Below are 26,123 nucleotides of genomic sequence, written 5' to 3'. Positions count from 1 at the left end.
TTGGGGGGGGGGCTTTGAACCAAGGTCTGTAAAGATTTGTCTTTCTATTTTGCTTCGGTCAGTACAAACCAAGAACAGCCACATCTGATAGCTTCTCAGCTGACATCAGACAATTGTAGCTCCTAAGAGTTGCAATCTAGATCTCCCTTTTGCTGGAGATACTCTGTAGTGCCCACAAGTTATTTCAGTGCTGTGTTAAAAGTATTTAAACGGGGGATCTATTTAGCACCTCTTATAATCTGTCCCTGAACAAATAACAATTGATCAGGAAGAGTTACAGCTACCTTAATTTATTACCCAGTATTCTGCAATACCATATACATTAAATTTCTACCTGAAGCCTCCAAATACATTTATCACATTTTTTCCCCTCTTGCTGCACATGAGGAAATGGCAGAAGACACTATTCCACGCTTCAGCTCTTCACAAGGTTTCTAAAACCGTTTCCTGATCAGTCTGCTGATCATTGATTTTCAGCGCTGTCAGTACCTTTTGCCATTTAAATCAAGCACAGCTTCACAACTTTAGCACACCATGCACAATAGGTGGTCCTTGGCCACCAATTCGTAGTGATGAACAGGGTATCTCTGGGCACTGTCATCCCGTAGGACTGTATTCCAGAGCGGGCTGATAGAGCTCAATCTGGCCTGGACATCCCGGTCAACTTGAGGTCCTGTGTTATCAGCTGTTCCTCAACATCCTGAAGTGCCCAGTGGTGAGAGACCAATTCCAAGGCTTCCCACTCAGCCTGAAAGAAAAGAAAGGGTTTGTTGGTAATTTGTGAATCCATGCTGTAACTCTCAAGTACTATAGTTGTACTACCAACTGCAAGAGTGGCAGAACCAAAGCCCAGGCTTCAAATTAAATGACTTTCACTAGATTTAGTTTTCACATTAAGAAAAAATGCACATCTTGGAAGAATTTTTTAAGTAAATAAGTAAATGGTGAGTGGGAAGAGTGCCCAATTATCCAGAAAAAAGGGGGAAAAGTTTTAAACTAGCATTTGGAAGCATCTGTGTCTATAGTGTGAGTAACACCACCCATTTGCCACCTACTGAAAAGGTGTTTTGTGATAGCCATGCCTGCCTTGGAAGGCATAGTATGAAGACACTTGCTTTCAAAATCCCGTCTGCCCATTTCCTGAAAAAGATTACCTGTTCCTGTTCTATATTAATCCAACATAATTTGTTTTTTTTTACTATAGTTTTGTTTTATATGAAATAAGTTTGTTTTCCCATCCATTTCCTGACAGATCCTTCTGATCTAAAGGAAATTTTGACAATCATAATTAAACTGAAGTTCACACAGTGAGTTGAAAAATCTATGATCCTCTATGACTTTTATAGGTCAATATAGATAATGGTGAGGGATCTTGGGAGTTGCAGTTCGGTAATAGCTGGTTCCCTGCACCTGCCTTACGCTTTGCAGTAGAATTATTCAGTAGAATAAAGAACCTTACTTTGAAGGCCTTGTTGGGATCTGGTGGAGCAGGAATATCTGGGCCCATGAACTGAACTTCGAGCAACAGCTGATTTGGCTCTGTAGTGAAAGAAAGGAAGGTAAGTGTGAGTATGTGAGAATGAAAAATGGAAACTAACATCAAGACATGCAGCAGACCACATTTTATTAAGTGTAAGGTCTCTACATTATAGAAGAGTTAAGTATTAGGAGAGCACAAGAAGTTGGGGAAACATATAGAAACTATAATTGCATAGTGAGATTTACTCTCTGAAGATGTGTGTACCGTGAATCTGAGACTATAGAATACTAGACAGGTTTCCCCCACTATAGCAGACTGATACAGCTATCCTTGAAATCATTTCCCTGTAATTATGACAAAACAATTATAAAGCGCACTTTCATAACTAGATAAGATATACTCAAGAAAATTAGACTGAAGATATTACTGAATGCTGGCTGGATATTTTCTTTTGGGGAAAGAATCAGTCAAAACAATCTTGAAATATTGAATCTTGCTTGAAAAGGTAATAGAGACTAGATTGAAAGTTGAAATAAAACTTAGTTCATATGCTGCACCCATAAGATGGTTTATTTAACCCAATTGCTAGATTCACACAACACGCTGAACCCATAAGGTTCATGCAAACTAAATTCGTACCACAGGCTAAGCTAAAATGTGGTTGGCTAGTTTGTGATTCAATGTATCAAGTGAGCTTTTATTATACCACAAAGGAAGGTGGCAGATGCTGTTCTGCAAATAGGACTTGTAGGAGGCACAGCATCCTATTTCTGTAACCATTTACAAAGTTAGATCTGAAAGCCAGATCTGACAATGTAGTAAGTTGGGAACAATTCAAACTTCATTTAAGGCTACACTGTCCTCTCTAGCACTCTCAACTCTACTGTTTACAGAATGTTTTCTTCCTGTTTTCAATGCAATCATGAAAGTTGGGAGTTGCAAGCGTTGTATCCTGGTCTCTTTAAAGTTAGCTTGCTCACTTGAAAGGCTACTAAGCCCACACATGGACCGTCCCTTTGAACAATTTCTCACCAGGGTCCTCTCTCAAAACGTGTTTGTATATTTTGCGGAGTCCAAAGACGTTGAGGAAATACCAGGAGGCCGAACTCACCCTGGGAAAAGAAGAGTTTTCAGTAACTATCCTGAACAGCCTTGCCCACCAGTCCTGTACCAATGACCTCTTCCCATCCTGCCACCCAAAGGACTGGCTAGACCTGGGGCAGATGGTGGCTTACCACGAGGGATCCATGGAAGGCAGGTTAATTCCACGCTGCAACATGGGCTTGAATCGCAGGGTCAAGGGGAAGGGAACCTTAGCTAGAAGGTTGGGAGGGAGAGGGATTAGAGTTGCCTCTCCCTCCAAATTCTACTCTCACCACTCAGTCCCCCACAGCCCAACCTTTCCAAATTGCTGTTCCTTGTTGCTTTAGATATGACACCAGATAAGATGAAAATCTCCACTAAAACTGCTGGACCATCTTAGTCCTTGCTGCTTTATTTCCCAAGGCATTCCAGACCTGACCATTATGTTGCTACAATGGTAATGCTGCATTCTCTTTCCTGTATTATAAACTAACATGGGGCGGTATATGGCTAACCTAAAATTCAAGGTAGAAGTAAACAAAGTGAAACTCCTGGTTCATGGTTCAGATGCTATAGTAGCAATTCCCAGGCTGTGCCTTTCAGATATGCTGAGCTGGCTTGCTGGCTGAATAGTTATGGGAAATGGGGTCTCAGCATATCTGGAGGGCAGCAAGCAACCAATCGCCTGCATTTCTACATTTGTAATGATATAAAACTAGGTGTACCTCACGGACCAGCTAAACTAAGAACTGTAAATCACATTGTACATAAGCAAAGTTATTGTCACAGTCATCTTGCTCCCCTCATCAGTTTCACTATTTTAATTAAAATGGTTCTGTTTCAATGGTCACTCTTCAAATATTGCAGGCTGTAATAATATAAACTCAATATTCACAAGCCTGAAGGTCATTGGAGACCTTGAATAACAGAAAATATCAAATAAATAGGAAACTAAACACAAAATGCTTTGTCACCTCCCCTCAATGATTCCCTTCCACTCACTAGCCACAAAGCCAGAGAAGGCCCAGTTGATCCAGCCTCCAATGAGAATCATGGGCAGAACATCGATAAGGTTGCCCTTCATCATCTCTGTAACCATTGTGGGATCTAAAGGAAAAGGAAAGGAAGTGTTAAATTAGAGCCCTAACCATGCAGTATAACATGTTTTAACAGTATAGAAAAGCTGCAGAATATTTAAGGCATATTAAAGTGAGCCTCCAAGTCAACTTTCATTCAAGCCTATTTTTAAAGTTTTGATCTGCGCTGGCTGCGTTTAGGTAATCCCTACTGTACTTAAATATTATAATACAGGGATGGGGGTGGCAATTTTGAACCATGGTAACCAAGGAAAGTGTTCTGGTGCCCCACAGAGCTCTCTTCTGCTTGGAAGAATCTGATCAAACACAAATGTATTTGGAGAGGTGATTGAGTCTACACTGAAAATTTCTAAAAGCTATATTTATTTTATTTTTATTTTATTTTATATCCAATTTATATACCGCCCTTCTCCCTGAGGACTCAGGGCGGTGTATAGCCGAATAAAAACATAAATTACAAACATTAAAATAGTATTAAAAGAATATATATAAATTTGGCCCCGTAATTTAAGAACAATAACAAACCCATTTAAAACATTTAAAAATTAAGAAAAAAAGTTAAGCCAGTCCGGCTTGCTGAAAAAAAAAGGTTTTAAGGGCACGGCAGAAGGCACCGAGGTCTTGGATTCTCCTTATCTCTGGGGGCAGTTGGTTCCAGAGGGTGGGTGCCCCCCCAGAGAAGGCCCTCCCCCTGGGGGTCACCAGCCTACATTGTTTGGCTGATGGCACCCCGAGGAGGCTCTCTCTGTGGGAGCGCACAGGTCGATGGGAGGCCGTCGGTAGCAGCAGGCGGTCTCGAAGATATCTAGGTCCTATGCCATGGAGCGCTTTAAAGGTGATAACCTATATGTCTCTGCCTTAGGAGAAATACACAACCTGGGGCCTCCAGGCCTATTATGAAATGGCTACCAGTTTGGCAATGCCCTCCCTCCTTTTCCAGTTGGTGCTAATGCAAGAAGGCAGTCTGACAAAAATGATCCAAAGAAGCAGCGATCTGCTTACATTCCCAGGCATTTCAGACGGTTCCCCTCCAATAAGATTGATAAGAAGACTAAGGAAAGACGACAAAGATTAAATGAAGGATAAGGAAACCAGACTCGATGGCAGAACAATGTAGGGCACGTGTAGGAGGCAGCATAAATTGGCCATGTTTTTTGTATGTACTATACAGAAAAAGTCAGGTTTGAGATTCTGCATCCCAATAAGGCTAAGAAAACCATCTGCTAGAGCTGCCCTTGAAAGCTGCTGTCAGTCAAGATGACAAGACAGAGTGAAAGATGAAATAGAATTGCTCCCTGCTCTGAAATTTGTCTTTTTATCAAAACTTCATTTCTTTTTGCAGGGATAATCATGTACCTTAGCCTAGTTTAGTAATATATAATTTAATGTTTATGTTCCAAAGAATGTGTATGACTTGAATATGTATGAGATAAGAGCAAATGGCTTGAGAAGAGGAAGACCATGTTTGTATGGTTGGAGGATGCTCAATTAGATGGAAAAAGAGTGAAATTTTTAAAAAGACAATTACAAAGAAGTGAGGTTATGGTGGAGGCAAGGATACTGAATGGTTTAACATCAGCTAGATTTATCTTCTCTTATGTCTTAGTCCTTTAGCATACTTTTTTGTATTATTTTTCTGTGTTATCTATTACTGTGCTTCCCTCAAAAGGGAAAGTGTGGTGGGTGTATCTATCCAATAGGACCTCAAACATATAATCCTATCAAGTATGATAAAGGAGACTGCTGTACGATTTCTGTATTAGGAATGGGTGCAGGGAGCAAACTGGAAGCAGAGCAATTTTCCTATTTACCTACTGAATTAAAAGCAAAGGAAATCTGAACCAACCATTCACTAGATTTCTCATTCTCTAAGTCATGGCAAAATTAGTGATGGAAGGCTAACAGAGAATATACTCAAATGAATGCCCCTACAAATCATGGAGTGTAATACTTGTGAACTTTCTTGACAGCCTTCTGCCACACACAGAAGCAACACAGAAATATTTTCCATAACAGAATCTACAAGAGATCCTTTAGACAACATTGTTTAATGCACCCCCCCTATGGGGGAGCCTTGGCTGGTTTATGTAACAGTGACAACAGCAAGAAGGGTGGTAATAGAGCTTGTTCTGTAAACTGACAGCTCTATTTTGAGAAAGCTTCAATAATAGCCGTATACATCAGCTGGCTGGGAATTCTGGGAGTGGAAGTCCACATATCTTAAAGTTGCCAATTTCAAGTTGCTAATGTATATCAACACTGATATACATCAGTATTTTCACAGTCAATACTGATGCCAAAACTGAGACTCTTTCTACAGATAACAATCTTTTCAACTAGGGCAGAAAATGGCAAAAACTGGCTTGAGTCCACTTAAGGTCCTACTGCTACCTCCTCTGAGTACAAACCAGTCATACATGTTACCTGTCAGCAGGTTTCGGGACTGCAGTTTGCGTTTAGTTTTGCGAAAGAAGCCATTCTCAGAATTATTGAAGTAATGCTTGCGCATAAGAAAACCCTGGAAAAAATAAAAAAATGACAAAACTTGAGATGAAATTTGGGCTATTCAGAAAAGAAAAATACACACAGTTCATGTTGATAATCTTTAAATTTACCTTTATTTAGAGGTGTTTACAGTACCACTCTGGCATTCTATTTGAAATCTTCAGCATACCTTCCTTATAGGTAGAGCACTGTTGTAGATTTGCCTTCAACTAGTCTCTTAAAGTTCAATCCTATCCATCTAGATTTAGAAAGCAAGCACACTGACCAGCCAGCTTTAATTCCAGATAAGCACATAAATTCATATAGTCTGTAGTGCCATATGATGGATGCCATTTTGATTTGGGTCAGGTGAATGGGAAGATGCATAGGCAGAGGTCAAATAAGGTAGGCTGATTAAAATAATAGTATTACCAGAGCAATTTACAAAACAAGAACAACCTTAAATAAAAGCAGCAAGAAGTCCAACAATTCTAGAATCCTGGAAGACAGTAACAATACTGAAGTTCAATGAAAAAGTCATCCAAAAACAGTCTTGGTCCAGGAATAGTTGTTATCCAAGAGAACCTGAGGTAAGTATCACAAAACAACAGCAACAGCAAAATCCACTTTGGTTATGTTTGTTAGTTCATTTTGCATCCTTAGCAAAGTTTTGGTTTTGATAGGAACAAGCACATGCAGCTTGAAACGCTGGGAGATATCTCCATGCCAAGAAGCTTCTGATGGGTATCTGCCAAAATCGGTCTAAGGAATAGGGGTGTTCAAGAAGAAGCCAACTTCAGTCTCTCACCTGGTGAGTTAGGAACCGTCCATTTTCTCTCAAGAGGCGGCTGCGAGTCAGAATTTGCCTGACAGATAGAGCACTCAGTTCAGTTGTAATATTAATAAAGTTTGTTAGCCCAAGATATTATCTGATGTGCAAATCTAGATCTATCATCAAACCACACTCTGTTCCCTCCACACAATCGACCTGTATACAGTTGTTTAAGGCAGCATTTTAAAGCCACTGATGAAGTAGTCTATGAAATTTAGTCATAATTGGTCCCTTAGAATCCCATGCAATTTTATAGACATTGTAGGAGAAAAGCTTTGTTGGTATCAAAAATGAGAAGTCCTTTTAATAAAATGTGATAGTTTTAAAAGGTGCTACCAGATGCCTTGATTTTTGCAGTATTATGGGAACTGTTGCATGATTCCCACTGTGACTTCCTCCAGTATATTTTTGCAGCTGTTAGTTGACTTGGTTCAAATGTCTTTAACATGATACTGGAAATAGGCAATTAAAAAACAGGGTTGGAATGCAAGTCTTCTTTGCCTCCAGGATTCCTCATGATCAGCAAAATAACTCTACTCAAGAAGTATGGTATACTTTACAACAGTTTCGTATAGTTGTCATTATGAAGTCAGCATCCTATGCCTTTATATGGAATATTATTGGAAGCTACTTGGGGAACCATAGAGTTGCATTATGGAGACATGGTATTGTAAATGATTTAAAAAATACAATGGGATTGCCTTCACAATAGTATATGCTATATAGCTGAAAATATCTACATGTTTCCATGAATGTTTCTGAAACTTTTCAAAATGTTTCAAAAGAAATATCCCCAAATATTTTTATAGGGTGTACAATACTTGCATTTCTTTAAAAAGGGAAGAATATTGAAATAAAAATATGTTCATATTCTTCATTTTCTCTTATATTTAATGCACCAATTATAAATCATTAATAGGATGTGCAAACTTGTATTTTTTTTTCTATATCTGGAATGAGAATTGTTTTTTAAAAAAAGAATGAGCATAATGTTCTTGATTGTAGGCTACCTTGATTGTAGCCTTCTGAAAATCCACTTTTCACAAAGACACCATGAAGAAAAAAGTAGTATGCTCTTTAGTGTTTTTGAGGAAGTTTGAGGAAGACAGTTTAAGAAATACAGATTTATGGTGTTATCTTGAAGTTTACTATTTGCTTACTCTTAGCTGAGAAACATCAAAAAGAAAAAGGCTGTTGCTCCCTAATGTAAACATTATGGAATTTTTTTAATGTAAGGTCTCTTTTCAACCCTTCAACCCCTTTTTCAGGAAAGGTGAAAAATATCCTTGTTTCAGACAGATTAAAAGAGGAGGCAGGCTGTGAGTCTGCTCTACTGTTGTATTTATTACTGCTGGTGGGTATTTTGATTTTATATTATCACTAGATTTATATTAAACTGAGTTAGGCTTTGAGTACAGAAAGTCCTCGATTTACGACCACAACTGAGCCCAAAATTTATGTTGTTAAGCGAGACACTGAATTCTGTCCCCTTTATAACCTTTCTTGCCATAGTTGTTAAGTCAATCTCTGCAGTTGATAAATTACTAACCCGGTTGTTAAGTAAATCTGGTTTTCCCATTGACTTGACTAGTCAAAAGGTTGCAAAAGGCAATCACATAACCTTGGGCAATAACAGCAATGGTCATAAGTATGAACCCAGCCCCAAGCCTCTGGATTTTGATCACATGATCGCGGGAATGCTACCTAGATTGTAAACCGTGAAAAATGGCCGTAAGTCACTTTTTCAGTGCCTTGTAACTTTGAACAGTCACTAAATGAATTGTTGTAAGTCGAGGAGTATCTGTAGTTAACCAGTCTGGGTTCCTATTTTTGGCATAGTGCTTGGGGAATTCTGGGACTTGAAGTCCACACGTCTGAAAGTTGCCCAGTTTGAAAAAAAACCGGCCAAGAGAAAAGTAGCAACCCCGCCAAGATTTCTCTGCCAATTCTTGGTGGGGTTGCTACTTTTCTCTTGCCCATTTTTTTTTTTTTCAAACTGGGCAACTTTCAGACGTGTGGACTTCAAGTCCCAGAATTCCCCCGTCAGAATGCCAAAAGTGCGACAGAATTCTCGGACTTTCAACCATTCCAGCGGGCTCGCGCCTCTTGCCTCCCTCCCCGCCCTTTAAAGACCTTTGGAACGTCGGCGCGTCCTTCGCAACCCTCCCCGCGACTCACGTGTCCTGCCGTTGCTCAGGCCAGGCCGGCTGGCGCTCGCCGCGCAGCAGCTTCGCTACGCGCAGGCGCAGAATCCCCACAGCCACCGCGATCCAGGCCACGGGCAGCAAAACCCAGAAGCGAATGGAAGGGTCCAGCCGCAGATCCGGCACCGTCATCGCGAGAGAGAGACCGCGGAATCAAAGAAAGAGCCTCCTTAATCATTGAGCCGAGCCGGGCGGCAACGAGACGAAGGCGGCGGGAGCGCCTACCAACCGGAAGTACAGTTCACTTCCGGTGTCATGTTTATGTACCTTACCGTCTCGAGAGCCCGAATGAAAACTGGAGGGAGACTCGGGTAAAGGAGGAATGGCCGCCCTCACGTTGCTATCAAAAGCGATAGCGATCATTTCGCCCCCCCCCCCCCGGAAAACATGGCAGCAGGGTAGTTGCCCTTAATTGGTGCCCCCTCTCCCTATTCCCAGCCTCTATTGGAAACTAAACGCCGTCACATCTGGAAGTTCACCAGGTCGGGCGAGGCTGCCCCATAATTAAACTGGGAAAATAGAACCACTTGACCTCTCCTTAGACGCCGAGCCGAGAGGAACCGTCTCCTGTCTTAGAGCAGGAAAAGAACAGCGTTGCTTTAATTTTTCTGCCCCGGGTAACTCTTGGCCGCCCATTTGGCGGCTTTCACTGGATACATAAAGCTGCTATGGGGCGGGTGGGGGAGGGCAAAAGTTTCTCCCTTCTAGCACCCTTCCTTTCTGACCTGCATGTGCATTTCTGGGTTTCATGGGCTCACCTGGTTTACGTGGGGTAAATATTCAAATTTAGATAAAAACTGTTGGAAGAGTGAAAAAGATGGGGAGAAAAATGAGGTGTATTTGCCCTACAGGGTTTTTGTAGGCAATACAAAATACCTTCTGCAAAAGCAGGTCGGGTGGACTACCTTTTCAAAATCTTTTTTTTTTCTTTCCTAGTTATAGATATTATTTTTTCCAATTAACTTTATTATTTTCCACTCCAGGAGCTATTTACTAATATTTTTTGTGGAATTCTCATGGTGATGCTTAGTGAACAGCAGCTACAAGAGAAGGTGCTTCAGTACGAAGCATTTATCAGTGATGTTTTGCAGAGAGACCTTAAGTGAGTGATTTTAAAAAATACTTTCCAAGTCCTCCTTTTATCTACCTCACTACAGTTAACCCATCATATGTCATGCTTTCTAGGTCTCTTAGTCATTGATATGGATATTTCAGACATTAATATTTCCCTGCAGGAAAGTGTTGGAGCAGCGAGATGAGATTTATGAAAAGATTGCTCAGTATTTGCAACTCAAGAACATTATTGAACGTTTACAGGTAATTCAAAACTCTTTCCAACTACTTTGGAAATATTTATGAAATATACTGTTTATATTTCTTTGCAACCATGTGATGTACTCTGCTGTAGTAGGCACAGGAGATAAGAATTAAGAGCTGCTGTGCCCCAGGTAAACTGGTTATTTTCTTTTAGGAAACAGGAAGCCAGGAGCTGAAAACTCAAGTGGATCTAGGCTGCAATTTTTATGTCAGTGCAGAAGTGTGAGTAGATTACCGATCTTCCATGTATTCAGTATCATACAACTTTCTAGTCTTTTATATTTTTTTATATGGTCTGCAACTTTTGAAAAATTCAGTTAAAAATACTATTTTTATGCCTTTCGTAAGAACCAACTGGTAAAATCTTAAAAATGAAATGAGACAGAGGGCTAGTTAGTCTAATTCTCTCTTGCAAGAGAAGTGACCTTTGTGTAACTACTAGCAGTTAAGTTTGTTGTAGTGGCAGTCAAATCAATTGTGACAGTTTATTCACTGATTATTTAATTTTCTTCATGATTGAGAAGAAGGCTCACTTCTTCAATGACTGCCAATCATACAAATGCTAAAGTCTGAAGGATTTAATGAAGATAAATAGAAATGATAATATTTCTCAGTGATTCGATATACAAAGCACTTTGAAATTTATAAGTGATTATTATTGGTGATGATTATTCTTCATAAAACTAATTTGATCTACCTGCGTGTGAGTGATAGGTTTTAAGGATTTCAGCTAATAAAGAGTATCTGGTGGAAGATAAACTAATTGCATGCTGGATTAATATTTATATGGACTGGCATCCCGTTTTTCACAGTGATTCACTATGAAGTCAATGAAAAGAACAAAAACACTATAGCTTCTTGTATTATTCTTCCTTGGCTGATATGATTTTATTTATGACCAAAAGGCCCAAAAGCAAGTTATAAATATAATTAATATGGAATTAGATAAAACAATTTAACAAAGAAAATATTTAATAACTATTACATAATACACTTAAATTCCAACTCATTGTTCATTTAATAACTGTTCAAAATTACAAGGCACTGAAAAAAGTGACTTAGGACCATTTTTCACACTTACAACCTTTGTAGCAGCCCCATGGTCATGTGATCAAAATTCAGATGCTTGGCAACTGGTTCATACTTATGACCGTTGCTGTGTCCCAAGATCATGTGATCACCTATTGCAACCTTTTGACAAGCAAAATCAATGGGGAAGCCAGATTCACTTAACAACCATGCTAACTTATCAACTGCAGTGATTGAGTTAACAACTGTGGCAAAGAAGGTCGTAAAATGGGGCAAAACTCATTTAACAAATTTCTCAACACAAATTTTGAACTTAGTTGTGGTCGTAAGTCAAGGACTATCTGTACTCAGAATATCTTGTCTTGGTTTGTATTTTAAAAGGCCAGGTAACTTCCTGCCATTTTTAAAAATATTTTTTAAATATTCACAATAGAATAGGTATCAGATTTTTATAACTGTCATAATTAATAACCACTGATAGTTTCAGTCTTCAGATTTATCTATTTCTTACTGAAAACTATTTTTCTGTCTTGACTCTCCCACCATTGGATTCCCCTATAGTCTAGTATTATATAACCTGATTTATAATATAACAAGGAATCTATACATCTTCTCATTTTATTTTTATTTTTTCTTAACCTGAAACACTTCTCAAAAGGTTGAAATATATTTCATTAGAAAAAAACCCAGAAAATTAAAATTCTGTTCTTTAAATGTAAGGAAAGAATAGCACAATAGGGTTCACAAGTTAAAATTTTGAAAGTAATCTCTGCTAAATTCTTATAAATGGTTTCTTTTTTTGGTTAGGCTGTCATAGACAGCTGTAAAGGCTGATATTTATTTACAGCGCACCATTTATATACTGTATGCTGTAATTTGGAGGCTAATCCCCAAAGAAAACATCCAGATCTTTTCTAAAGCCATAATTTTCATGTTGTATTGCATGAGAAAGCTCTAAGTGAAGTGTGAAAAATGATTTAATCAAAGATTCTTGTTGGACTAATGGGTAAATCTTCTGAGGAGATTGCCTGCAATTTCTCTGTATGATTTGGACTTTTAGTTCTCCATCCCCTCAATCAGGAAACATGCTCAGAATGATGAGTCATGCACTCAGGCTATTCTTAGTTGTAAAACATTCTGGAGAAAATTCTTTGGACTGCAAAATAAAATGTTTTCAGGTTCAAGGTTTTTTAAAAATACATACTGTACATTTACATTTATTTATTAAATTAATATGCTGCCCCTCTTGCTGTCTGAGGCGACTCTACTAGTTTAGGAAGCATTGTTTTTAATAAAGGGTATTAGAAATGAAAAGAAGATGGAACACTGAAAAAAGGCAAAGTCAGAAGAGAGACAAGCAGTTTAAGTCTTGTCTTTCCTCCTGACTCCCCCCACCCCATCTGTCAGAATATGCGTCTGAAGGGAGTTAACTCTCTTAATAAAATTTCCCTATAAATTAAAAATATTAAAATTTCATTTTTCAGCCTGGGAAAATATGATATAAAAATGTTCTCAACTTTTCCCTAAATGTTAGTGCTATGAAATCTATAAATTCATTACAAATGGATGATGATGATTTGTGGATATTTTATCCCCAGGTGAACCCATTCTTGGTTAAGAACGAAAGGCTGTGCATTGAAAGATAATGTGCAGAATGAGAGCCAAATTTAGGCTGCTTTCCCACTAGCTTTGCCCAGTATAAAGACAGGTGGCTGAGTGTGAAGTAACGCTTCTTTCTTTCCCCTTCCTAATAGCAGAGGGCCAAGGATAGTGTGAAGACACAAGTGTAAGCAGAAAGAGATTGTGTTTGCCAAACAGAAACAATGATGAAAAGCTGGCATCCTGTATAAGAATGAAAAATATTTAACAAAGATGGGTAATTGTTGATGAATAAGATAATTTCTCAGGGCTTAAAAATTGATTAATGAGCATAAATTGTCTTTAAAATAAGTTAACTCTATTTCCGAATTTACAAGTAGTCCTTGACTTAACAACAATTGGGACAGGAATTTCTATCAGAGCAGATGTTAAAGTGAGTCATCATGTCACCAGACCTGGGTTTACATTTATATTTACCTATTTTAGGTAAAAATAAACTACAATTTTAGTTAAGCAAATCCAGCTTCCCCAGTTGACTTTTTTGTCAGAAACCAGCTGGGAAGATTACAGATTGTGATCATGTGACTGGAGGATGCTGTGACAGTCACATGTGAGGACAAATTGTAAATCACTTTTTCCAAGGCTATCATAATTTTGAACCATCATTTAATGATCGGAAGCCAAAGATTACTGTAATTGCTATCTTCAAATGTAACCCATACACATGAGCATGTTTCTCTCCTTCCAATGTGGGAAAATGGAGCTGCCCTGGGACGGAGTGAGGAAAGAAAGAAGATGAAAACTGGATAGAGATGAGACAAGGGGAAAAAGTAGCTGGGAAGAACAGAAAAGAAATAAACCCTGTTCAAACATTACAAAGATCCTTCCATTTCCTACCATCCAGTTAGAGCTGAAGAAGCTTCTTGGATGAGAAGTGATATGTCTTCAAAGAAAAACAAGAAAGCCCAGTTGCCTCTTGAAAAAGCACCTTTGGGATTACAAAAAGGGCTAAATTCAGAAGACAGATTGTTATTGCACTCTATTGTACGTCTTGCCTATTTTCAACAGTTTCTTCTTTTATCATCAATGTTGAGGCACCCTTAAAAGATATTGGTGATTTAATGGACAGCATGGTACTCTCTTTCTATGTCATCCTACAGTGATACAAATGTAATACATTGGAAAGCTAACTTTACATGTATATATGTATGGGGGTAGGGAAGTAGAACAGTTTATAGAAAACAATGTAAAAAGTCAACTTTTTTTTTCACTTTGCTGTCCTTCTCTTAGATCTTTTTTCCTCTTATAGGAAAAAAATTAACCCATCCCATCTATTTTGTTACTTTCCGTTATACTGCTGTCACCCAAATATTTCAAAACTGGAAAAAGAAACACTGGATGCACAGCAGGTGGCAGTATTTAGCTGGCTTTGATTAATCAAAAAAATGCTAAATAGAAACAGATCTGGCTAGTATTTGGATAGGAGACAACCAGGAAATCCTGGATCTGGAAGTTAGATAGGGAAGCTTGAAAAAAGTCCCAGATAAAGACAGTGGCAAACCATTTCCATTTTGCTTCCAACAGAGCTAATATTCATGTAGTTACCAAGAGGTTGATCTCAACTGAAGGAAATCTTAACTCTACATTGTATGCTTTGTTTACTACACTCCATTTTTTTCTTGATTCATTAACTTCAATATATTCTACCTTAACATGGTATATTTTACGTTTCAAATCTTCCTAGTGTCTGCCAGTTTACCTTTCATGAAGAAAATAGGAAGAGATGGCTCATTTTCTCTGAGATATATTTGCAATTTTTTTTAATAATATAAATTGTGATTGGATTTACATAACATGCAACCATGGTTTCCTTAGCCTTTATTAAAGAAATCATAAATAGCTAGATCTGTTCAATTCAAAATGAAACAAACTCATGTAATTTAGCAGAACATATGACCTGAACTTTTATACTCAGCAGACAGAATCCCAATTGCTATTTCTGTTATGTCTGTGGCTATATTAAATGCCAATTGTACTCAGTTTCCTTTTCCTACCTATAGGCCTGATACATCCACCATATTCATAGCTCTAGGTTATGGGTTCTTTGTGGAGCTGACTCTACCAGAGGCGCTAACCTTCATTGAGAAGAAGACGAAGTTGCTTAATGAGTGAGTAGAAGAATTTAGTCTTTATATTTTCTATTCCCACCTCATTAGTGAAAGAGCAATGCTTTGCTTTGTTGTGTCCTATTTGATAAAACCTAGGGTTAATATCCTTCTCTAGCTGTTCTTTAGTAGCATATTTTCTGGCTGCTATAAGTAGAACAAGCTTCTTGAATGTATGTACAAGATCAGACTAGATTATAGTATAGCCAATTTTTTAAATAAATATTTGATTCAGTAGATCCATGTATTCTTTTAGACCATGTACGTATTACTGACTTAACATGGTTAATAGTCACTCTGGCATAGAAGAATCTGCAGTTTGTATTGCTGTGCATGAGGCTAAGGAATCTGACAGTCATCACAAAAATACATTCGCAGGATTTGGAAAGAATGTCATCTCATGTAAATTAATGTAAACTCAGTGCATCTTTATGATATTGGTATAAATTTCATGCAGCTATCTATCATTAGTCATTGCTACAACTTTATAAAGTAGTACTGTATTTATAAAGTGAGGAGATTGAAAGGAGGCTGCAAGTGTATGATTAGAAGCAAGATTGGCTCCTAAACTGGTTTTCAGTGCAGTTTCTGGATCTGGAATTTATGGAGTATAATTTTGCTAATTGGAATATATCCTTAAATACTAGCCATTAGTGGGAATACTTTTTCTAAATTCTTTCCTCCTGTTCAGACCATGCTTTCAGTTAGCTGGCTCACAAAATTAACATATAATAATGCAATTATCCACTGCATTTAGAAAGTGCCTTTCTATAAGCGTAAAGGCAATTTCCAACCACAGATGATGGAAAATAGATCATTTGTGAAATAGGAATGGTAACTGAATGGTAATGATAACCAAACTAAATTAAAACTAAACCACAATTATAATGACTTTTTCGCAGTGTAGAATTGGAAATGGGCAGTGAAGTGACATCAATAACTTCAATACTTTTGAAAATGCAAGGGTCAATTCTGTGGAGGGTGAACCTGAATTGTGGGCAGCTACACTCTACATCATAGCTGGACATGTCCTCTTTTTACTTCGATAGGCTCCAGCAAACTATAAAATATAAAACTATAAAATATAACTATAACTATAGTTTATAAAACTATAAAATATTGAGCCGAGCAAGCATAGATGAAGCCTCTTGTGCAGAAACAAATATGTCCTCCTTTTCTTTTGTGCAGCTTAATCCATGTTTTTATTCAGTGGAGTTTGAACTTTGATGGGTTCATATAGGATTGCATTCTTATTCATATTCAGATAAATTTTCCAGGATACACTATAAAAACAGGTCCTCCCTGTATGCCATATTGTCTTCATCTATGGGCAGTCAAGAGGTGTTACGGTTTACCAGGCCAACCCTCCCTTCTCCATTATCTCCTGTGGATTTTTTCTGTTTTTTAACAGGCTCAGTGAAACGCTTACTAAAGATTCTGCCAGAATAAAAGCCAATATCCGGATGGTTTTAGAGGTAATGGGATGTGGTCAGCAACATTTTTACTGTTGGGGGAGAAATGGGGGGATGTGGCAGATGGCATTCATTCTTCCGGCAGGCAGATCAAGAAATGATGGGTGGGTTGGAACTAGATTTGAAGAAAAGAGTAATTGCACAGAATTAGCAGGAACTGCTTTTTTCTAGGCTACTGTTCTATGACTGACTTCCCCAAACTGAAATGTTAGCAGATATGATGGATGGCTATTTCCATCTTCCATAACTAGTGTGTGATCATGTACCATACAGGCTGAAGAGGTTAGGTGCTTTGGTCCCACATCAGATCAAGAAAGTTCCTTTATGGGACAAAGAGGATTTTTTTTTTCTAATATAGTTTTGTTATAGATCGTGATTATGCTGTAAAAGAAAATAAAAGGAATCAGTAGAGAAACCTGAGTCTCATCTTCCTTTTCTTTCTGAAGGGATTACGTGAACTGCAAGGTTTCAGAGATCTGTCTGAGGAGAACAGAAGCGATGTTTTCCTCTAGGTATCCATCTTCTATGATCCACAGGGAGTAATTTTGGTTTTCTAGAAGAAAAATTGATTGTGGATTTTTTGCTGCAGTAGGGGCTGCATGCATGAGAAGAAACTGGTGAATGAGAGACAGTGACATGAGGTAGTGATGGAGAAGAGCAGCTCCACTTTTAATGAGGGTTTTAGGCTCTTTGAACTTCCTCCCATGTCTTATTCCAATTTTAGTATTTCATTTTGAAAATAATTGTATTAATAAAGATTCTGTATTTGTACTGGACTCTTGTCTCTTATCTTCCTTCCATTTTCAGTATCTGTTCCATTCAGTTGTGCTTTAATTTATAAGAATAACCTCTGCTTTTACTTGTGCAAAGTTGACATCCTTACACCTTGTTTATTTTATATTTATAACCTTTATTCCTATCAAAATAAATAAAATATAAAGAGTAAAAATAAGATATATTTATATAATTTATAGAAAGATTTCATGAACTTTTTTGATACTTGGCAGAAATGAACAGTCTTGGTATTGCGATTATTTATTGCTTTTTTGATAATGAAATTTTAACAAAGAAGAGAGGACTTCTCTTTCAAAATGTAACTGCCATCAGACACCTCAGTTGTATTCTTTCAAGTTAACATCCTGGACAAAAAACCCTGCAGTGCAATGCCCTTATACAAATCAGTGATACCACTGCATCTGGAATATTGTGAATACTTCTGCTTACCACATTTGATAAAGGATAAGTCCAGGCTGGAAGTACAATGCCTCCAAATACCTCTTGCAGAAGAACAGAGTGGAGAAGTGAATGAAGGGTATGTTTCTATCTTCATCTTGCAAACATTCCAAAGATATCTGCCTGGCTACTGGGAGAAACAAAGGAACTGACAAAATTGGCCTTGACCATATCCAGCAGAGCTACTTTTATCTTAATAGGATTTTTTCCTGTCCTGATTATAAAATACCGATTCCCATGTATAAATCAGAAACAGATAATTGGGAGTTGGAGCTGATTTACCTGCTTCTTACTCTAGTGACTCCGTGTCCTTTCACATAACACTCTTCACCTGATTGAGTTAGGCCATTTTCTAGGTGGACCTTCCCCTTCTTTTTATCACAATTTTCATAGCTCAATTTGACCAACATTAAACCATGCATTGTTCAAATAGGCTGGGTTACCCAACATGTTAAGCCACACTCAGAAAACAAAATCTAAAACAGTACAATTTATTTCCAAGCTTAACACGTGCATATGCACCTGTTCAGTATTTAGCTGACTTGCTGAAATGTAGTCTCTGAATAAACCCAGTAGATTGATGTAATTCTGTTGCTGAGGGATATTCAAAGTATTGCAATTGTGCAGTGAACCAGGCACAGACCTGGAGCTTGCATGCCTGTTACTGTTAGTTAAAGGTAAGTAAGATGGAGAGCTGTGGATACATGGTGGCTAAGGTGATAGGTGGGTTGGGAGGTATGCATTACTTAAATTCAAGAGAGCCAGTAGGAAGGCCCATTGACCATTTGCATGTGGGCTGCTCAACAAGCTAGATGTTAGCCCTTTCACGTAATCCCTGAAGCACAGCAATGAATACTAGTTCTATATTTAAGGTTACATTAATAGACTCTTGCAAATCTGAAACTATTTCTCTTTTTTGTTTTTACTCTCCGGAAAACCATGGTCTTGTAAAGCCCCAAAATATACTTGAGTCCCAGAATGCCAAAGAGAGAGACTCAAGACGAGGCTTGCAAAAAAAAGCAGATTTTATTTATGGCCAAAAACAAAATACTGGGTGGGACTGTATCCAGAACATATAGATACAATGCATGTGAGGAGATAGCCACACTTTGGGGAAGGTATGGTGTCCTTTTTATTCCCTCAGAGACATCATCTTAGTATCCAATTCTGGCCTCCTAGTTTAGGTTTGAGTATTCCTTGTTGCCCTGCAAAGGAATAGAAGCCTCCCAATTAACATTATCTCTTCCTTGAGCATTCCTTTGTTCTCCAAATTGCTCATTTGGCCCCCTGGCTGCAGGGAACAGATCAAAGGTGTAAGTTAGGGCTGAAGTGTAAATTATCTCCTGGATGATGTTTGCAGTTCCAACTGAGATAGGTATCATGCTCTTGGATGGCACGAGAAGAAGATTAATTTGGGTTCAGATCAAATGACAGGAACATACGTTTGACAAATACCAGATACATTACAAAGGCCTAATAACAGAATATGTTCGTTACAGGAGATACAAATATAAAGGCATAATATATGTGATATAAATACAAAGGCATATTTGTGTTACAGCTATAAAGGTACAATATATGTGTGTTATACAAATACAAAGGCTATATATGTATTACAGGAACCTAATGGTTACAGAATAACAAGTTTCTATTAATTCTAGTATACCAGTATATCATATTATAGTATTATTTATTATATCCTTATTACTGTTTCCCTTCAGTCTCTTCTGAAACATTTTCCACACCCCTGCTTCTGTGAACTGAGTTACAATTTGCATGATGATTGTCTAATCTGCAGCTTTTCCTCCTGTCTCCCAAGGTAATTCTCATATATCATTACAATGGAAGAAATAAATAGGGGTACTAGCTTAGTTCTACTTCCCTCCTAAGACTCCTGAATTTTTTTCTTGGCCAAAATCTGGAACAAACAGATCTTGATTTTGCTATCTTGCAATAATAATAGAGCAATAATTTGTTTTGTCTGTGCCTCTATTGTTGACTTTTCAGTTCTTCATTTAATGGAAAACATGGATTTCCATCAAGCCTATTGCAAAGTCTGATGTTCCTTCTCTGAGCAATCAATGTATATGAGATATGTACAAGGCCCAGAAGACAAACAAAGCCAGAATTCTGGAAGGCTGGAACTGGGAAAGAGAAATGGGAGACTGACAAAATGTATGAGAAAAAAATGCAGATAAGGAGGGAAAGGTAAAAAAGTTTCAGGAGCAACATTCTCATAATGAAGTTACCATGCTTAGGAATCGTGGACAGGGTGCAATAATTCTAATAGTTGGGGAATCAGAATAGAGTCCCAAGTTTGTAAAAGTTGATTAGATGAAAGATTTTTCAAACACAAGTACACACCAAATGATAATTCCCAAGATAGCCACTAGAAGATGATTCTTTAAATGGCAATCCAGAGCCAAAAATGCTGAAATTTGTGATAAATTAGTTTTAGGTTATGCAAAATCTCTCAAATTCAACCATTTTGGATGCAAAATGTCTTTTCAGTGCAACCTTCATATTTGAATGCAAAACACTATTCTGATCATTTTATAAGAATTTGTAACATCCTTGGCTGGATAACCTTTTTAAACCATGACTTTCTGAAACAGGATATAAAAACCAATTGATGTATCATGTTTGCCAGTTTGCATTTGCACGCAAATTTATGTCAACATTTTAATGTTTTTTTTTTTTATTTTAACCTAACCCTTCTGGAAATTCTATTGAAGAATGTCTAATAAACGCTGTACATATAAATAAAACCAATGGCATTAAACTGCTAAAGTGAAAGCCTGCCTAGATCACTAAGATTTAGGATGCATACTGAATTCAGTGGCATAGCAAAGACAGCAACTTCCTTTAATTTCTATTGAAAAGTAGGATTTTCTGTTTGTTAGATCAGTATGAGATTTTAGTTCACTGAACTCTGGTTAAAGCAGTTCAAATATTTTACCTTAATAATCCTGACAAGCACCCCAAAATTTGTTTTATAATCACTGTGCTGTACTGAGGAGCTGCTTCTGTGATAAGTAGCTTCCCTATGACTAATTGCAAAAAATGAACTTATGACCTTGCTGTACCTTCTGATTCAGATGGCATTTGGGGAGAGCAAAAATGTTTTCCCTGTCATCTTACAAAATGATGCCTCTTAACTGGCCAAAGGTCATCACCCTTCCTTCAATCGATTTCCCAAGCCAGTCTAGGCCTGGGAAACTTTCCTTTAGGAAAGGCATGGAGCCTTTTGAACGATCCTATCCTTCTGGGGCCAGAGGTTACCATGGCAGCATCTTATTTCTCTCCCACCCACCTTTCTCCCCCCCACTTGCCTCTGCTGTCATGGTGGCTTTCCGTTGCCGTGGTAACCGAAGGGCAAGTAAGGATCAGGCAAAGGGGGCGAGAAGGTCGTGGGCTGGCTGCCACGAAGGCAAGATCTACCCGCTCGCAAGGTGGGCGGAGGGGGCGGTGGATGTTTGGCTGGAGAAGCGGAGAGGTGGACATCCCCCCCACCCCGCCTATCTCACGCCTGGGAACTAACTCCAGCCCAGCTTTCTCCAAACAGGTGTCCTCATGGCGTCTGGGAATGGTGGGGATGTTAGTCCTAACACAGCTGAAGGAGTCCCGTCCCTCTCCGCATTTGCAAGAGCCCTGCGGACTTCCTCGTGCAAAAGCAAAGCCTAGATGATGCCCTGGAATCTCTCCTCCCGCAGTTGGCATCCAACAGGTCGAGAAGCCCGGAAGCGCACGGATCCGCTCACTCCATCTTCAACCCAGGAAGTTCTGGCTCCGTCTCCAGCCCGCCGGTCCAGAGCGGTCAGCCCAGCCTGGGATTCTCAGCTCTCCGAAACCGGCGCTTTAGGAAAGGATCCCAGGCGTCCTGGTTTCAATAGATCTCCCGCCTCGACCTGAGCAGAGAGATCCAGAGCCAGAGATCCAGAAGCGCTCGATTTCACCCGCCTCGCTCCAGCAGGGATCGGGCTCACGCCAGTCTTCCGCGGGGTTCGGACCGGACCCGGGACTCTGCCTGGAGCGCTCCTACCCGCGGACACCGTGCAACCCCGGGCAGAGAGGAGACGGAACGAGGCGTCCGGGCCGCTGCCGGCTCCGCCTTCTCTCCATGTGACAGGCGCCGTCACCGCTGCATCCCCGGCGCTGCAACCAGCGGCCTGCACGGCTCGTCAGAGGCAGGAAGAAGAGCGGATCCGCCCCCTCTCCCCCTCCCCGCACCTTCTCCCCCATTCACCCTCCCCAGCACATCCCAGAGCACCCACGCCGAGTGGCGAGGCGGTCCGGCGACGTCAAGGTCTTGCGGGGGACACTCGCCGCTTCCCCACGCGAGAGAGCCCGCCTCGCCAAGCCCTCCCGACGGCGATCCATCCCAGCGGAGAGAGCTTCAACTTGAGACCGGTCGGCAACCTCAAGTGGGACCAGCAGAGGTGGTGGGAAAGAGCAACAGGGCCAGCGGACGAACTGAGAAGAAAAGTGGGAACTAGGGGATCAAGACGGGTCGTTCTCGCCTGGGAAACAGCAAGCGGACTGGCAAGCTACCCACCCCCCGGCGGCAGAGCTGGGCCCCCCTACCCAGCCCATGGAGCCGCCGGGATCTGGGTTGGGGGGCGCCGCCATGCTCACTGGTGAGTAGTAGACGATGGAGGGAGAAGGAGAGACCTCTGTCCATGCCTCTTCTCCAAGTCTAAGACCTTAGAGATCCAGAAGGTAACGATCCCTCCCCCCAGTTGACAGCAGGTTTTGGGCTAGGCAGCCTGGGAAAAGATGGGCACAGCATTTCGGGCAAGTGATACCATCTCCCTCCTACTCCCATGACTGGAAAGTGACAGAAAGAAGGCACACCTGTCCCTCTAATGAGTCTGAAGTCATTTTCAGATTATTGTGAACCCATCCTTGTTAAAATCTGGGGAAAAAGAGAGACAGGATTGATGTGCAAACAGGGTGGAACTGTGTGTATTTATTTTTTGTGTCCCCTTTGCTGGGCATTTGAGATGGGGACTCCTAGCAGCCAAAGAGGAGATTTCTGTCATATGCTTCAGTACCTTAAAATAATTTTGTTTTCACTTGGAAAGGAGAGATGGGGTACCATATCTCTCCTGTTTGTGGCACTTTCATTCCATTGATTTCCTACAAGTCTTACCACTAGCTATTTTTATTAGGATCTCCTGTTCAAATACTACCTGTTATGTGTTTCTTTGTGTGTGTATATATACACACAAACAAGACATGTTTGGACCAAGACATCAAACATAAAATACAATAATATCCCATGAAGTATAGATTACCAAAATGCTCTTACCATCAAACCCATGTCAATTAGATGTCAAAAATAATTCTGGACTTTTCCCACCTCTCTTCTAAGTATTTACTTGTTCCTCCATCTCTTCTGATAAGGCCTGTAGTCTTTCCCAGCTTTCCCTACAGCCTTCACTACATTAACTGCTGGATTACAGCATTTGATGAGATTTTTATGAAATCCAGCCCTAAAATCCTTTCTTTAGGCCAAATTCAGATAGGCATTTAGAAGTGGAGCAGAGGAAGCAGGAGGAGAAGAATGAGTGGGTGAAAAAGCCTTTATGCTGTGTGACTCTTCTCTCCGACCTGGTGTATACTTTTCCTCCAAAATCAGAAACAACAAACTGGGTATTTTGTGTGCTTCTTGGGAAAATGAAAAGGGTGAACACAAGTTAATTCTTTTATTTAAAAAAAAAAATGGATGGCTAGGTCTCTCATTATGATATTGCATAGAAATCCCACGCATACATATGACAGAGGAAATAGACTACAGTAGCTAAGAAAGGAATGGGGTTTATCTCTGTTGTGGTTCAGGATTTAGGTTTAGGAAGCACCCTGGTAGATTCAGCCTCCTGAAACCTCTTGAAGCATATGTAGTGTGCATTTTGTTCCCCCTGAATACCTCAACTCTTTAGTGTACATTTGGGCTGAAGAATGTCTTTTCAGAACAGAAGCTGCAATTTTGACCTCTGTGTTTCCATTTTAGAAATTAGTGATGGCTGCTTGAGGCGTTAAGGTATGGTAGCATGAATTACAATGGTTTAAAATCTAGCTGATATATATATGCAAATGCCATTAAACAGCCACTTACATGTTTCTGCTAAGTATCTGTTTCTTACAATGTACCTGTAGCTATATCCTTTGTATATATTCTCTGCATACAGTCTTCTGTTTTCTTTCTCCCTCACACTGTCTTGTTTTGCAACACATTTTCCTTGGTTATGTGTGAATGAGATACAGTGTAGGACAGGAACATTCAAATATACTGTAGGATCAACTCATCCTTCATTGTACCTGATGGCTGAAATGGATAGTTATTAGTATGTAATTTTTTAATATCAGAATAAATAACTGACAGAATAAAAGTGATTACAGAACTAAAGACTACAGGAATTAGACAACTGTCTTTTCCTTGCTTGTTTATTCCTTCTAGACATCTATATGGAGTGTCATCACTTCCTTCAAATCCCTTCTTGAAACTTACCCTTTCTGTGAAGCTTTGGCTTAAGCCCTCATTGCATAAACTGGCACTAAGTCATCTAATTTAGTAATCTTTAAGCATGAATCTTTAGCTCTTCTCGCTTGTTTGTGAAAATTTAGAATTAACTCTTTTTTTAAAAAAAAAATGTTGCATTCTAAAGCAAGAATATATAACCAGCAGCCCACAGGTTGTTTAGGCCCTTAATAGTCTTGGATATCCCAGGGATCTTTCCAAAACTTGCTATTAAATTAGAATAATAAATGTGAGAGAAGAGGGAAATTTTACTACAGGGAAGTGAATTTTCCTTAATTAAATACATTTTAATTCAGTTTGCATTTATATAAAATACAAAACAAAAGTTGCTTTTGTCCTTGTTTACACCTATTTTCATCTGTTCACACCTACTTTTTGGGCTCCTGACGTGCTTCTCAGAGGTTCGATATGGGCTTCAACAACCCCATTGTAAAAGATGGTGGACCTTGCTATCACATTCTTTTTCTCCTTGGATGTATCAGGTCTTGTTCAGGTGACAATATGTTATTTTAAGCCTTTCCAAAGGGAAAAAAAGGAAAAAAAATGCCAAATGCTCTTCAGGAATGACCTGGATCTAAAGTAAAGGATGACTGTGTGTTTGCGGTGTTGAATAGGACTGCTGGCTCTCCATGAATTAATTAATGCTTCAGGGCATTTGGAACAATTCCCATGGCTAATTTTGGGAGGGAGCCTTGTTTGTTTGAGTATTACTCAGGTTCCAGACATTTTGTGAGGTGAAACTGTGTTTTTAACCCATTCTCAGTTGTGTACATATGTTTATGGGTAGTACTGCAACATCTATTATAATAGTTCTTTTGAGGGATGGAATGGTATCTACTCTGTTGTTACTCATTGTTCTATTTTAATAGTTATATCCCAGCACAAGTTGTAGCATTATTTTTAAAGATTGGGATAATCTAGGATTATCTTCATAGTCCTTGATGAAGTAACCTGATGAAATGATACTGCATGCATAATCGATGATAGAGATTTTTCCCCCCCGATTATATATGGCAAAAATAATAATAATCAAGGTTTTGCATGAGATGCTTGTATAATTTCCAGTGATAAAGGAACAGCATCACACAAATAATCATTTACAGCTATAGAAGTTATATTTAAAGCCTGCAAGGGAGTGACTTCATCGCCATAGCCAGTGCTCTTTGGTCTCACTTTTGGTTATTTGAGTACTGTGTGTGCTATTACATCAATAATCTCCAATCAGTGCTCCCAGAGTTACACATTATCCCAAAAACTAATTCAAAAACTGCTGCTGAACTGTAGGTTTGAGGTGACATACAAGGAAATTAATAAAAACACAGGGAGTAACTGGGTAAATCCCATGCATTTAAAATTTAATTATATGAAAAGAAATATATTTTTGGCTCTGGTTCCACTTCTTTAATTTGGGCCATGCTCATTATTTGAGTACATTTCTCACCCAGCACCCAAAAGTCCTGTGTAGCCGATAGACCAAAGAAAGAATCCATTCTGTTGTTTGAAAACTGATGAAACACCCTCCAGGAAGGTTGAGGACTGCAGTTCTTTTAAGTCTGTGGATCCTGGACAAAAGATTACTGTTATCTC

The 26,123-nt window shown here is 39.2% G+C and overlaps 3 protein-coding genes across 8 annotated transcripts in view; 2 read left to right on the top strand and 1 right to left on the bottom strand.

Annotated features, from left to right (window-relative positions):
- Nucleotides 1-274: 274 nt before the first annotated feature.
- Nucleotides 275-9,312, bottom strand: LOC117675391 (ER membrane protein complex subunit 3-like). The gene is made up of 8 exons (XM_034433962.3): nt 9,155-9,312; nt 6,953-7,010; nt 6,085-6,178; nt 3,566-3,670; nt 2,716-2,797; nt 2,513-2,592; nt 1,460-1,539; nt 275-748 (listed from the first exon to the last, which is right to left on the bottom strand). Exons 1-8 carry the CDS (start codon nt 9,310-9,312, stop codon nt 638-640), a joined length of 768 nt encoding a protein of 255 aa, XP_034289853.2. The 3' UTR covers nt 275-637.
- On the top strand, nt 9,286-17,538 carry UXT (ubiquitously expressed prefoldin like chaperone). Of its 5 annotated transcripts, none has more exons than XM_034433966.3 (7): nt 9,286-9,414; nt 10,164-10,282; nt 10,416-10,497; nt 10,652-10,719; nt 15,186-15,293; nt 16,702-16,765; nt 17,209-17,538. In XM_034433966.3, exons 2-7 carry the CDS (start codon nt 10,197-10,199, stop codon nt 17,272-17,274), a joined length of 474 nt encoding a protein of 157 aa, XP_034289857.1. In that variant the 5' UTR covers nt 9,286-9,414; nt 10,164-10,196; the 3' UTR covers nt 17,275-17,538. The 5 variants fall into 5 exon arrangements, with proteins under 5 accessions (XP_034289857.1, XP_034289855.1, XP_087744833.1 ...); XM_034433964.3 differs by having other exon boundaries at nt 9,375-9,491; XM_087888707.1 differs by lacking the exon at nt 9,286-9,414 and adding an exon at nt 9,581-9,662.
- Nucleotides 17,539-21,338: 3,800 nt separating this feature from the next.
- Nucleotides 21,339-26,123, top strand: part of ELK1 (ETS transcription factor ELK1) — a 28,744-nt gene continuing 23,959 nt past the window's right edge. The window contains exons 1-2 of one of the 2 annotated variants that reach the window (XM_034433961.3): nt 21,368-22,632; nt 24,009-24,038. Coding sequence is in view for 1 of the 2 variants with exons in the window: in XM_034433960.3 (XP_034289851.1) it covers nt 22,587-22,632 (46 nt within the window). In the remaining variant the exon portion in view is untranslated. Of the gene's footprint in view, nt 22,633-24,008; nt 24,039-26,123 lie in introns of both variants that reach the window. The other variant, XM_034433960.3, reaches the window with a different exon arrangement.

The sequence above is a fragment of the Pantherophis guttatus genome, chromosome 2 (assembly GCF_059756535.1).
Source record: "Pantherophis guttatus breed Tessera chromosome 2, ASM5975653v1, whole genome shotgun sequence".
NCBI classification, from domain to species: Eukaryota; Metazoa; Chordata; class Lepidosauria; order Squamata; family Colubridae; genus Pantherophis; species Pantherophis guttatus.
Note: the sequence above shows the minus strand (reverse complement) of the source record. Positions and strands in the feature narration are given on the sequence as shown.

What these genes read in the sequence shown, in the direction of transcription:
- LOC117675391 (XM_034433962.3), bottom strand. Translation starts at nt 9,312, where the DNA reads ATGACGGTGCCGGATCTGCGGCTGGACCCTTCCATTCGCTTCTGGGTT. An exon ending in CCTGAGCAACGGCAGGACAC is followed by an intron (nt 7,011 to 9,154) that starts GTGAGTCGCGGG and finishes TCTATCTGTCAG; the next exon opens with GCAAATTCTGACTCGCAGCC. An exon ending in CGTTTTGAGAGAGGACCCTG is followed by an intron (nt 1,540 to 2,512) that starts GTGAGAAATTGT and finishes CTTTCACTACAG; the next exon opens with AGCCAAATCAGCTGTTGCTC.
- UXT (XM_087888706.1), top strand. Translation starts at nt 9,910, where the DNA reads ATGTGCATTTCTGGGTTTCATGGGCTCACCTGGTTTACGTGGGGTAAA. An exon ending in GTTTTGCAGAGAGACCTTAA is followed by an intron (nt 10,283 to 10,415) that starts GTGAGTGATTTT and finishes ATTTCCCTGCAG; the next exon opens with GAAAGTGTTGGAGCAGCGAG. An exon ending in ATATCCGGATGGTTTTAGAG is followed by an intron (nt 16,766 to 17,208) that starts GTAATGGGATGT and finishes TTCTTTCTGAAG; the next exon opens with GGATTACGTGAACTGCAAGG.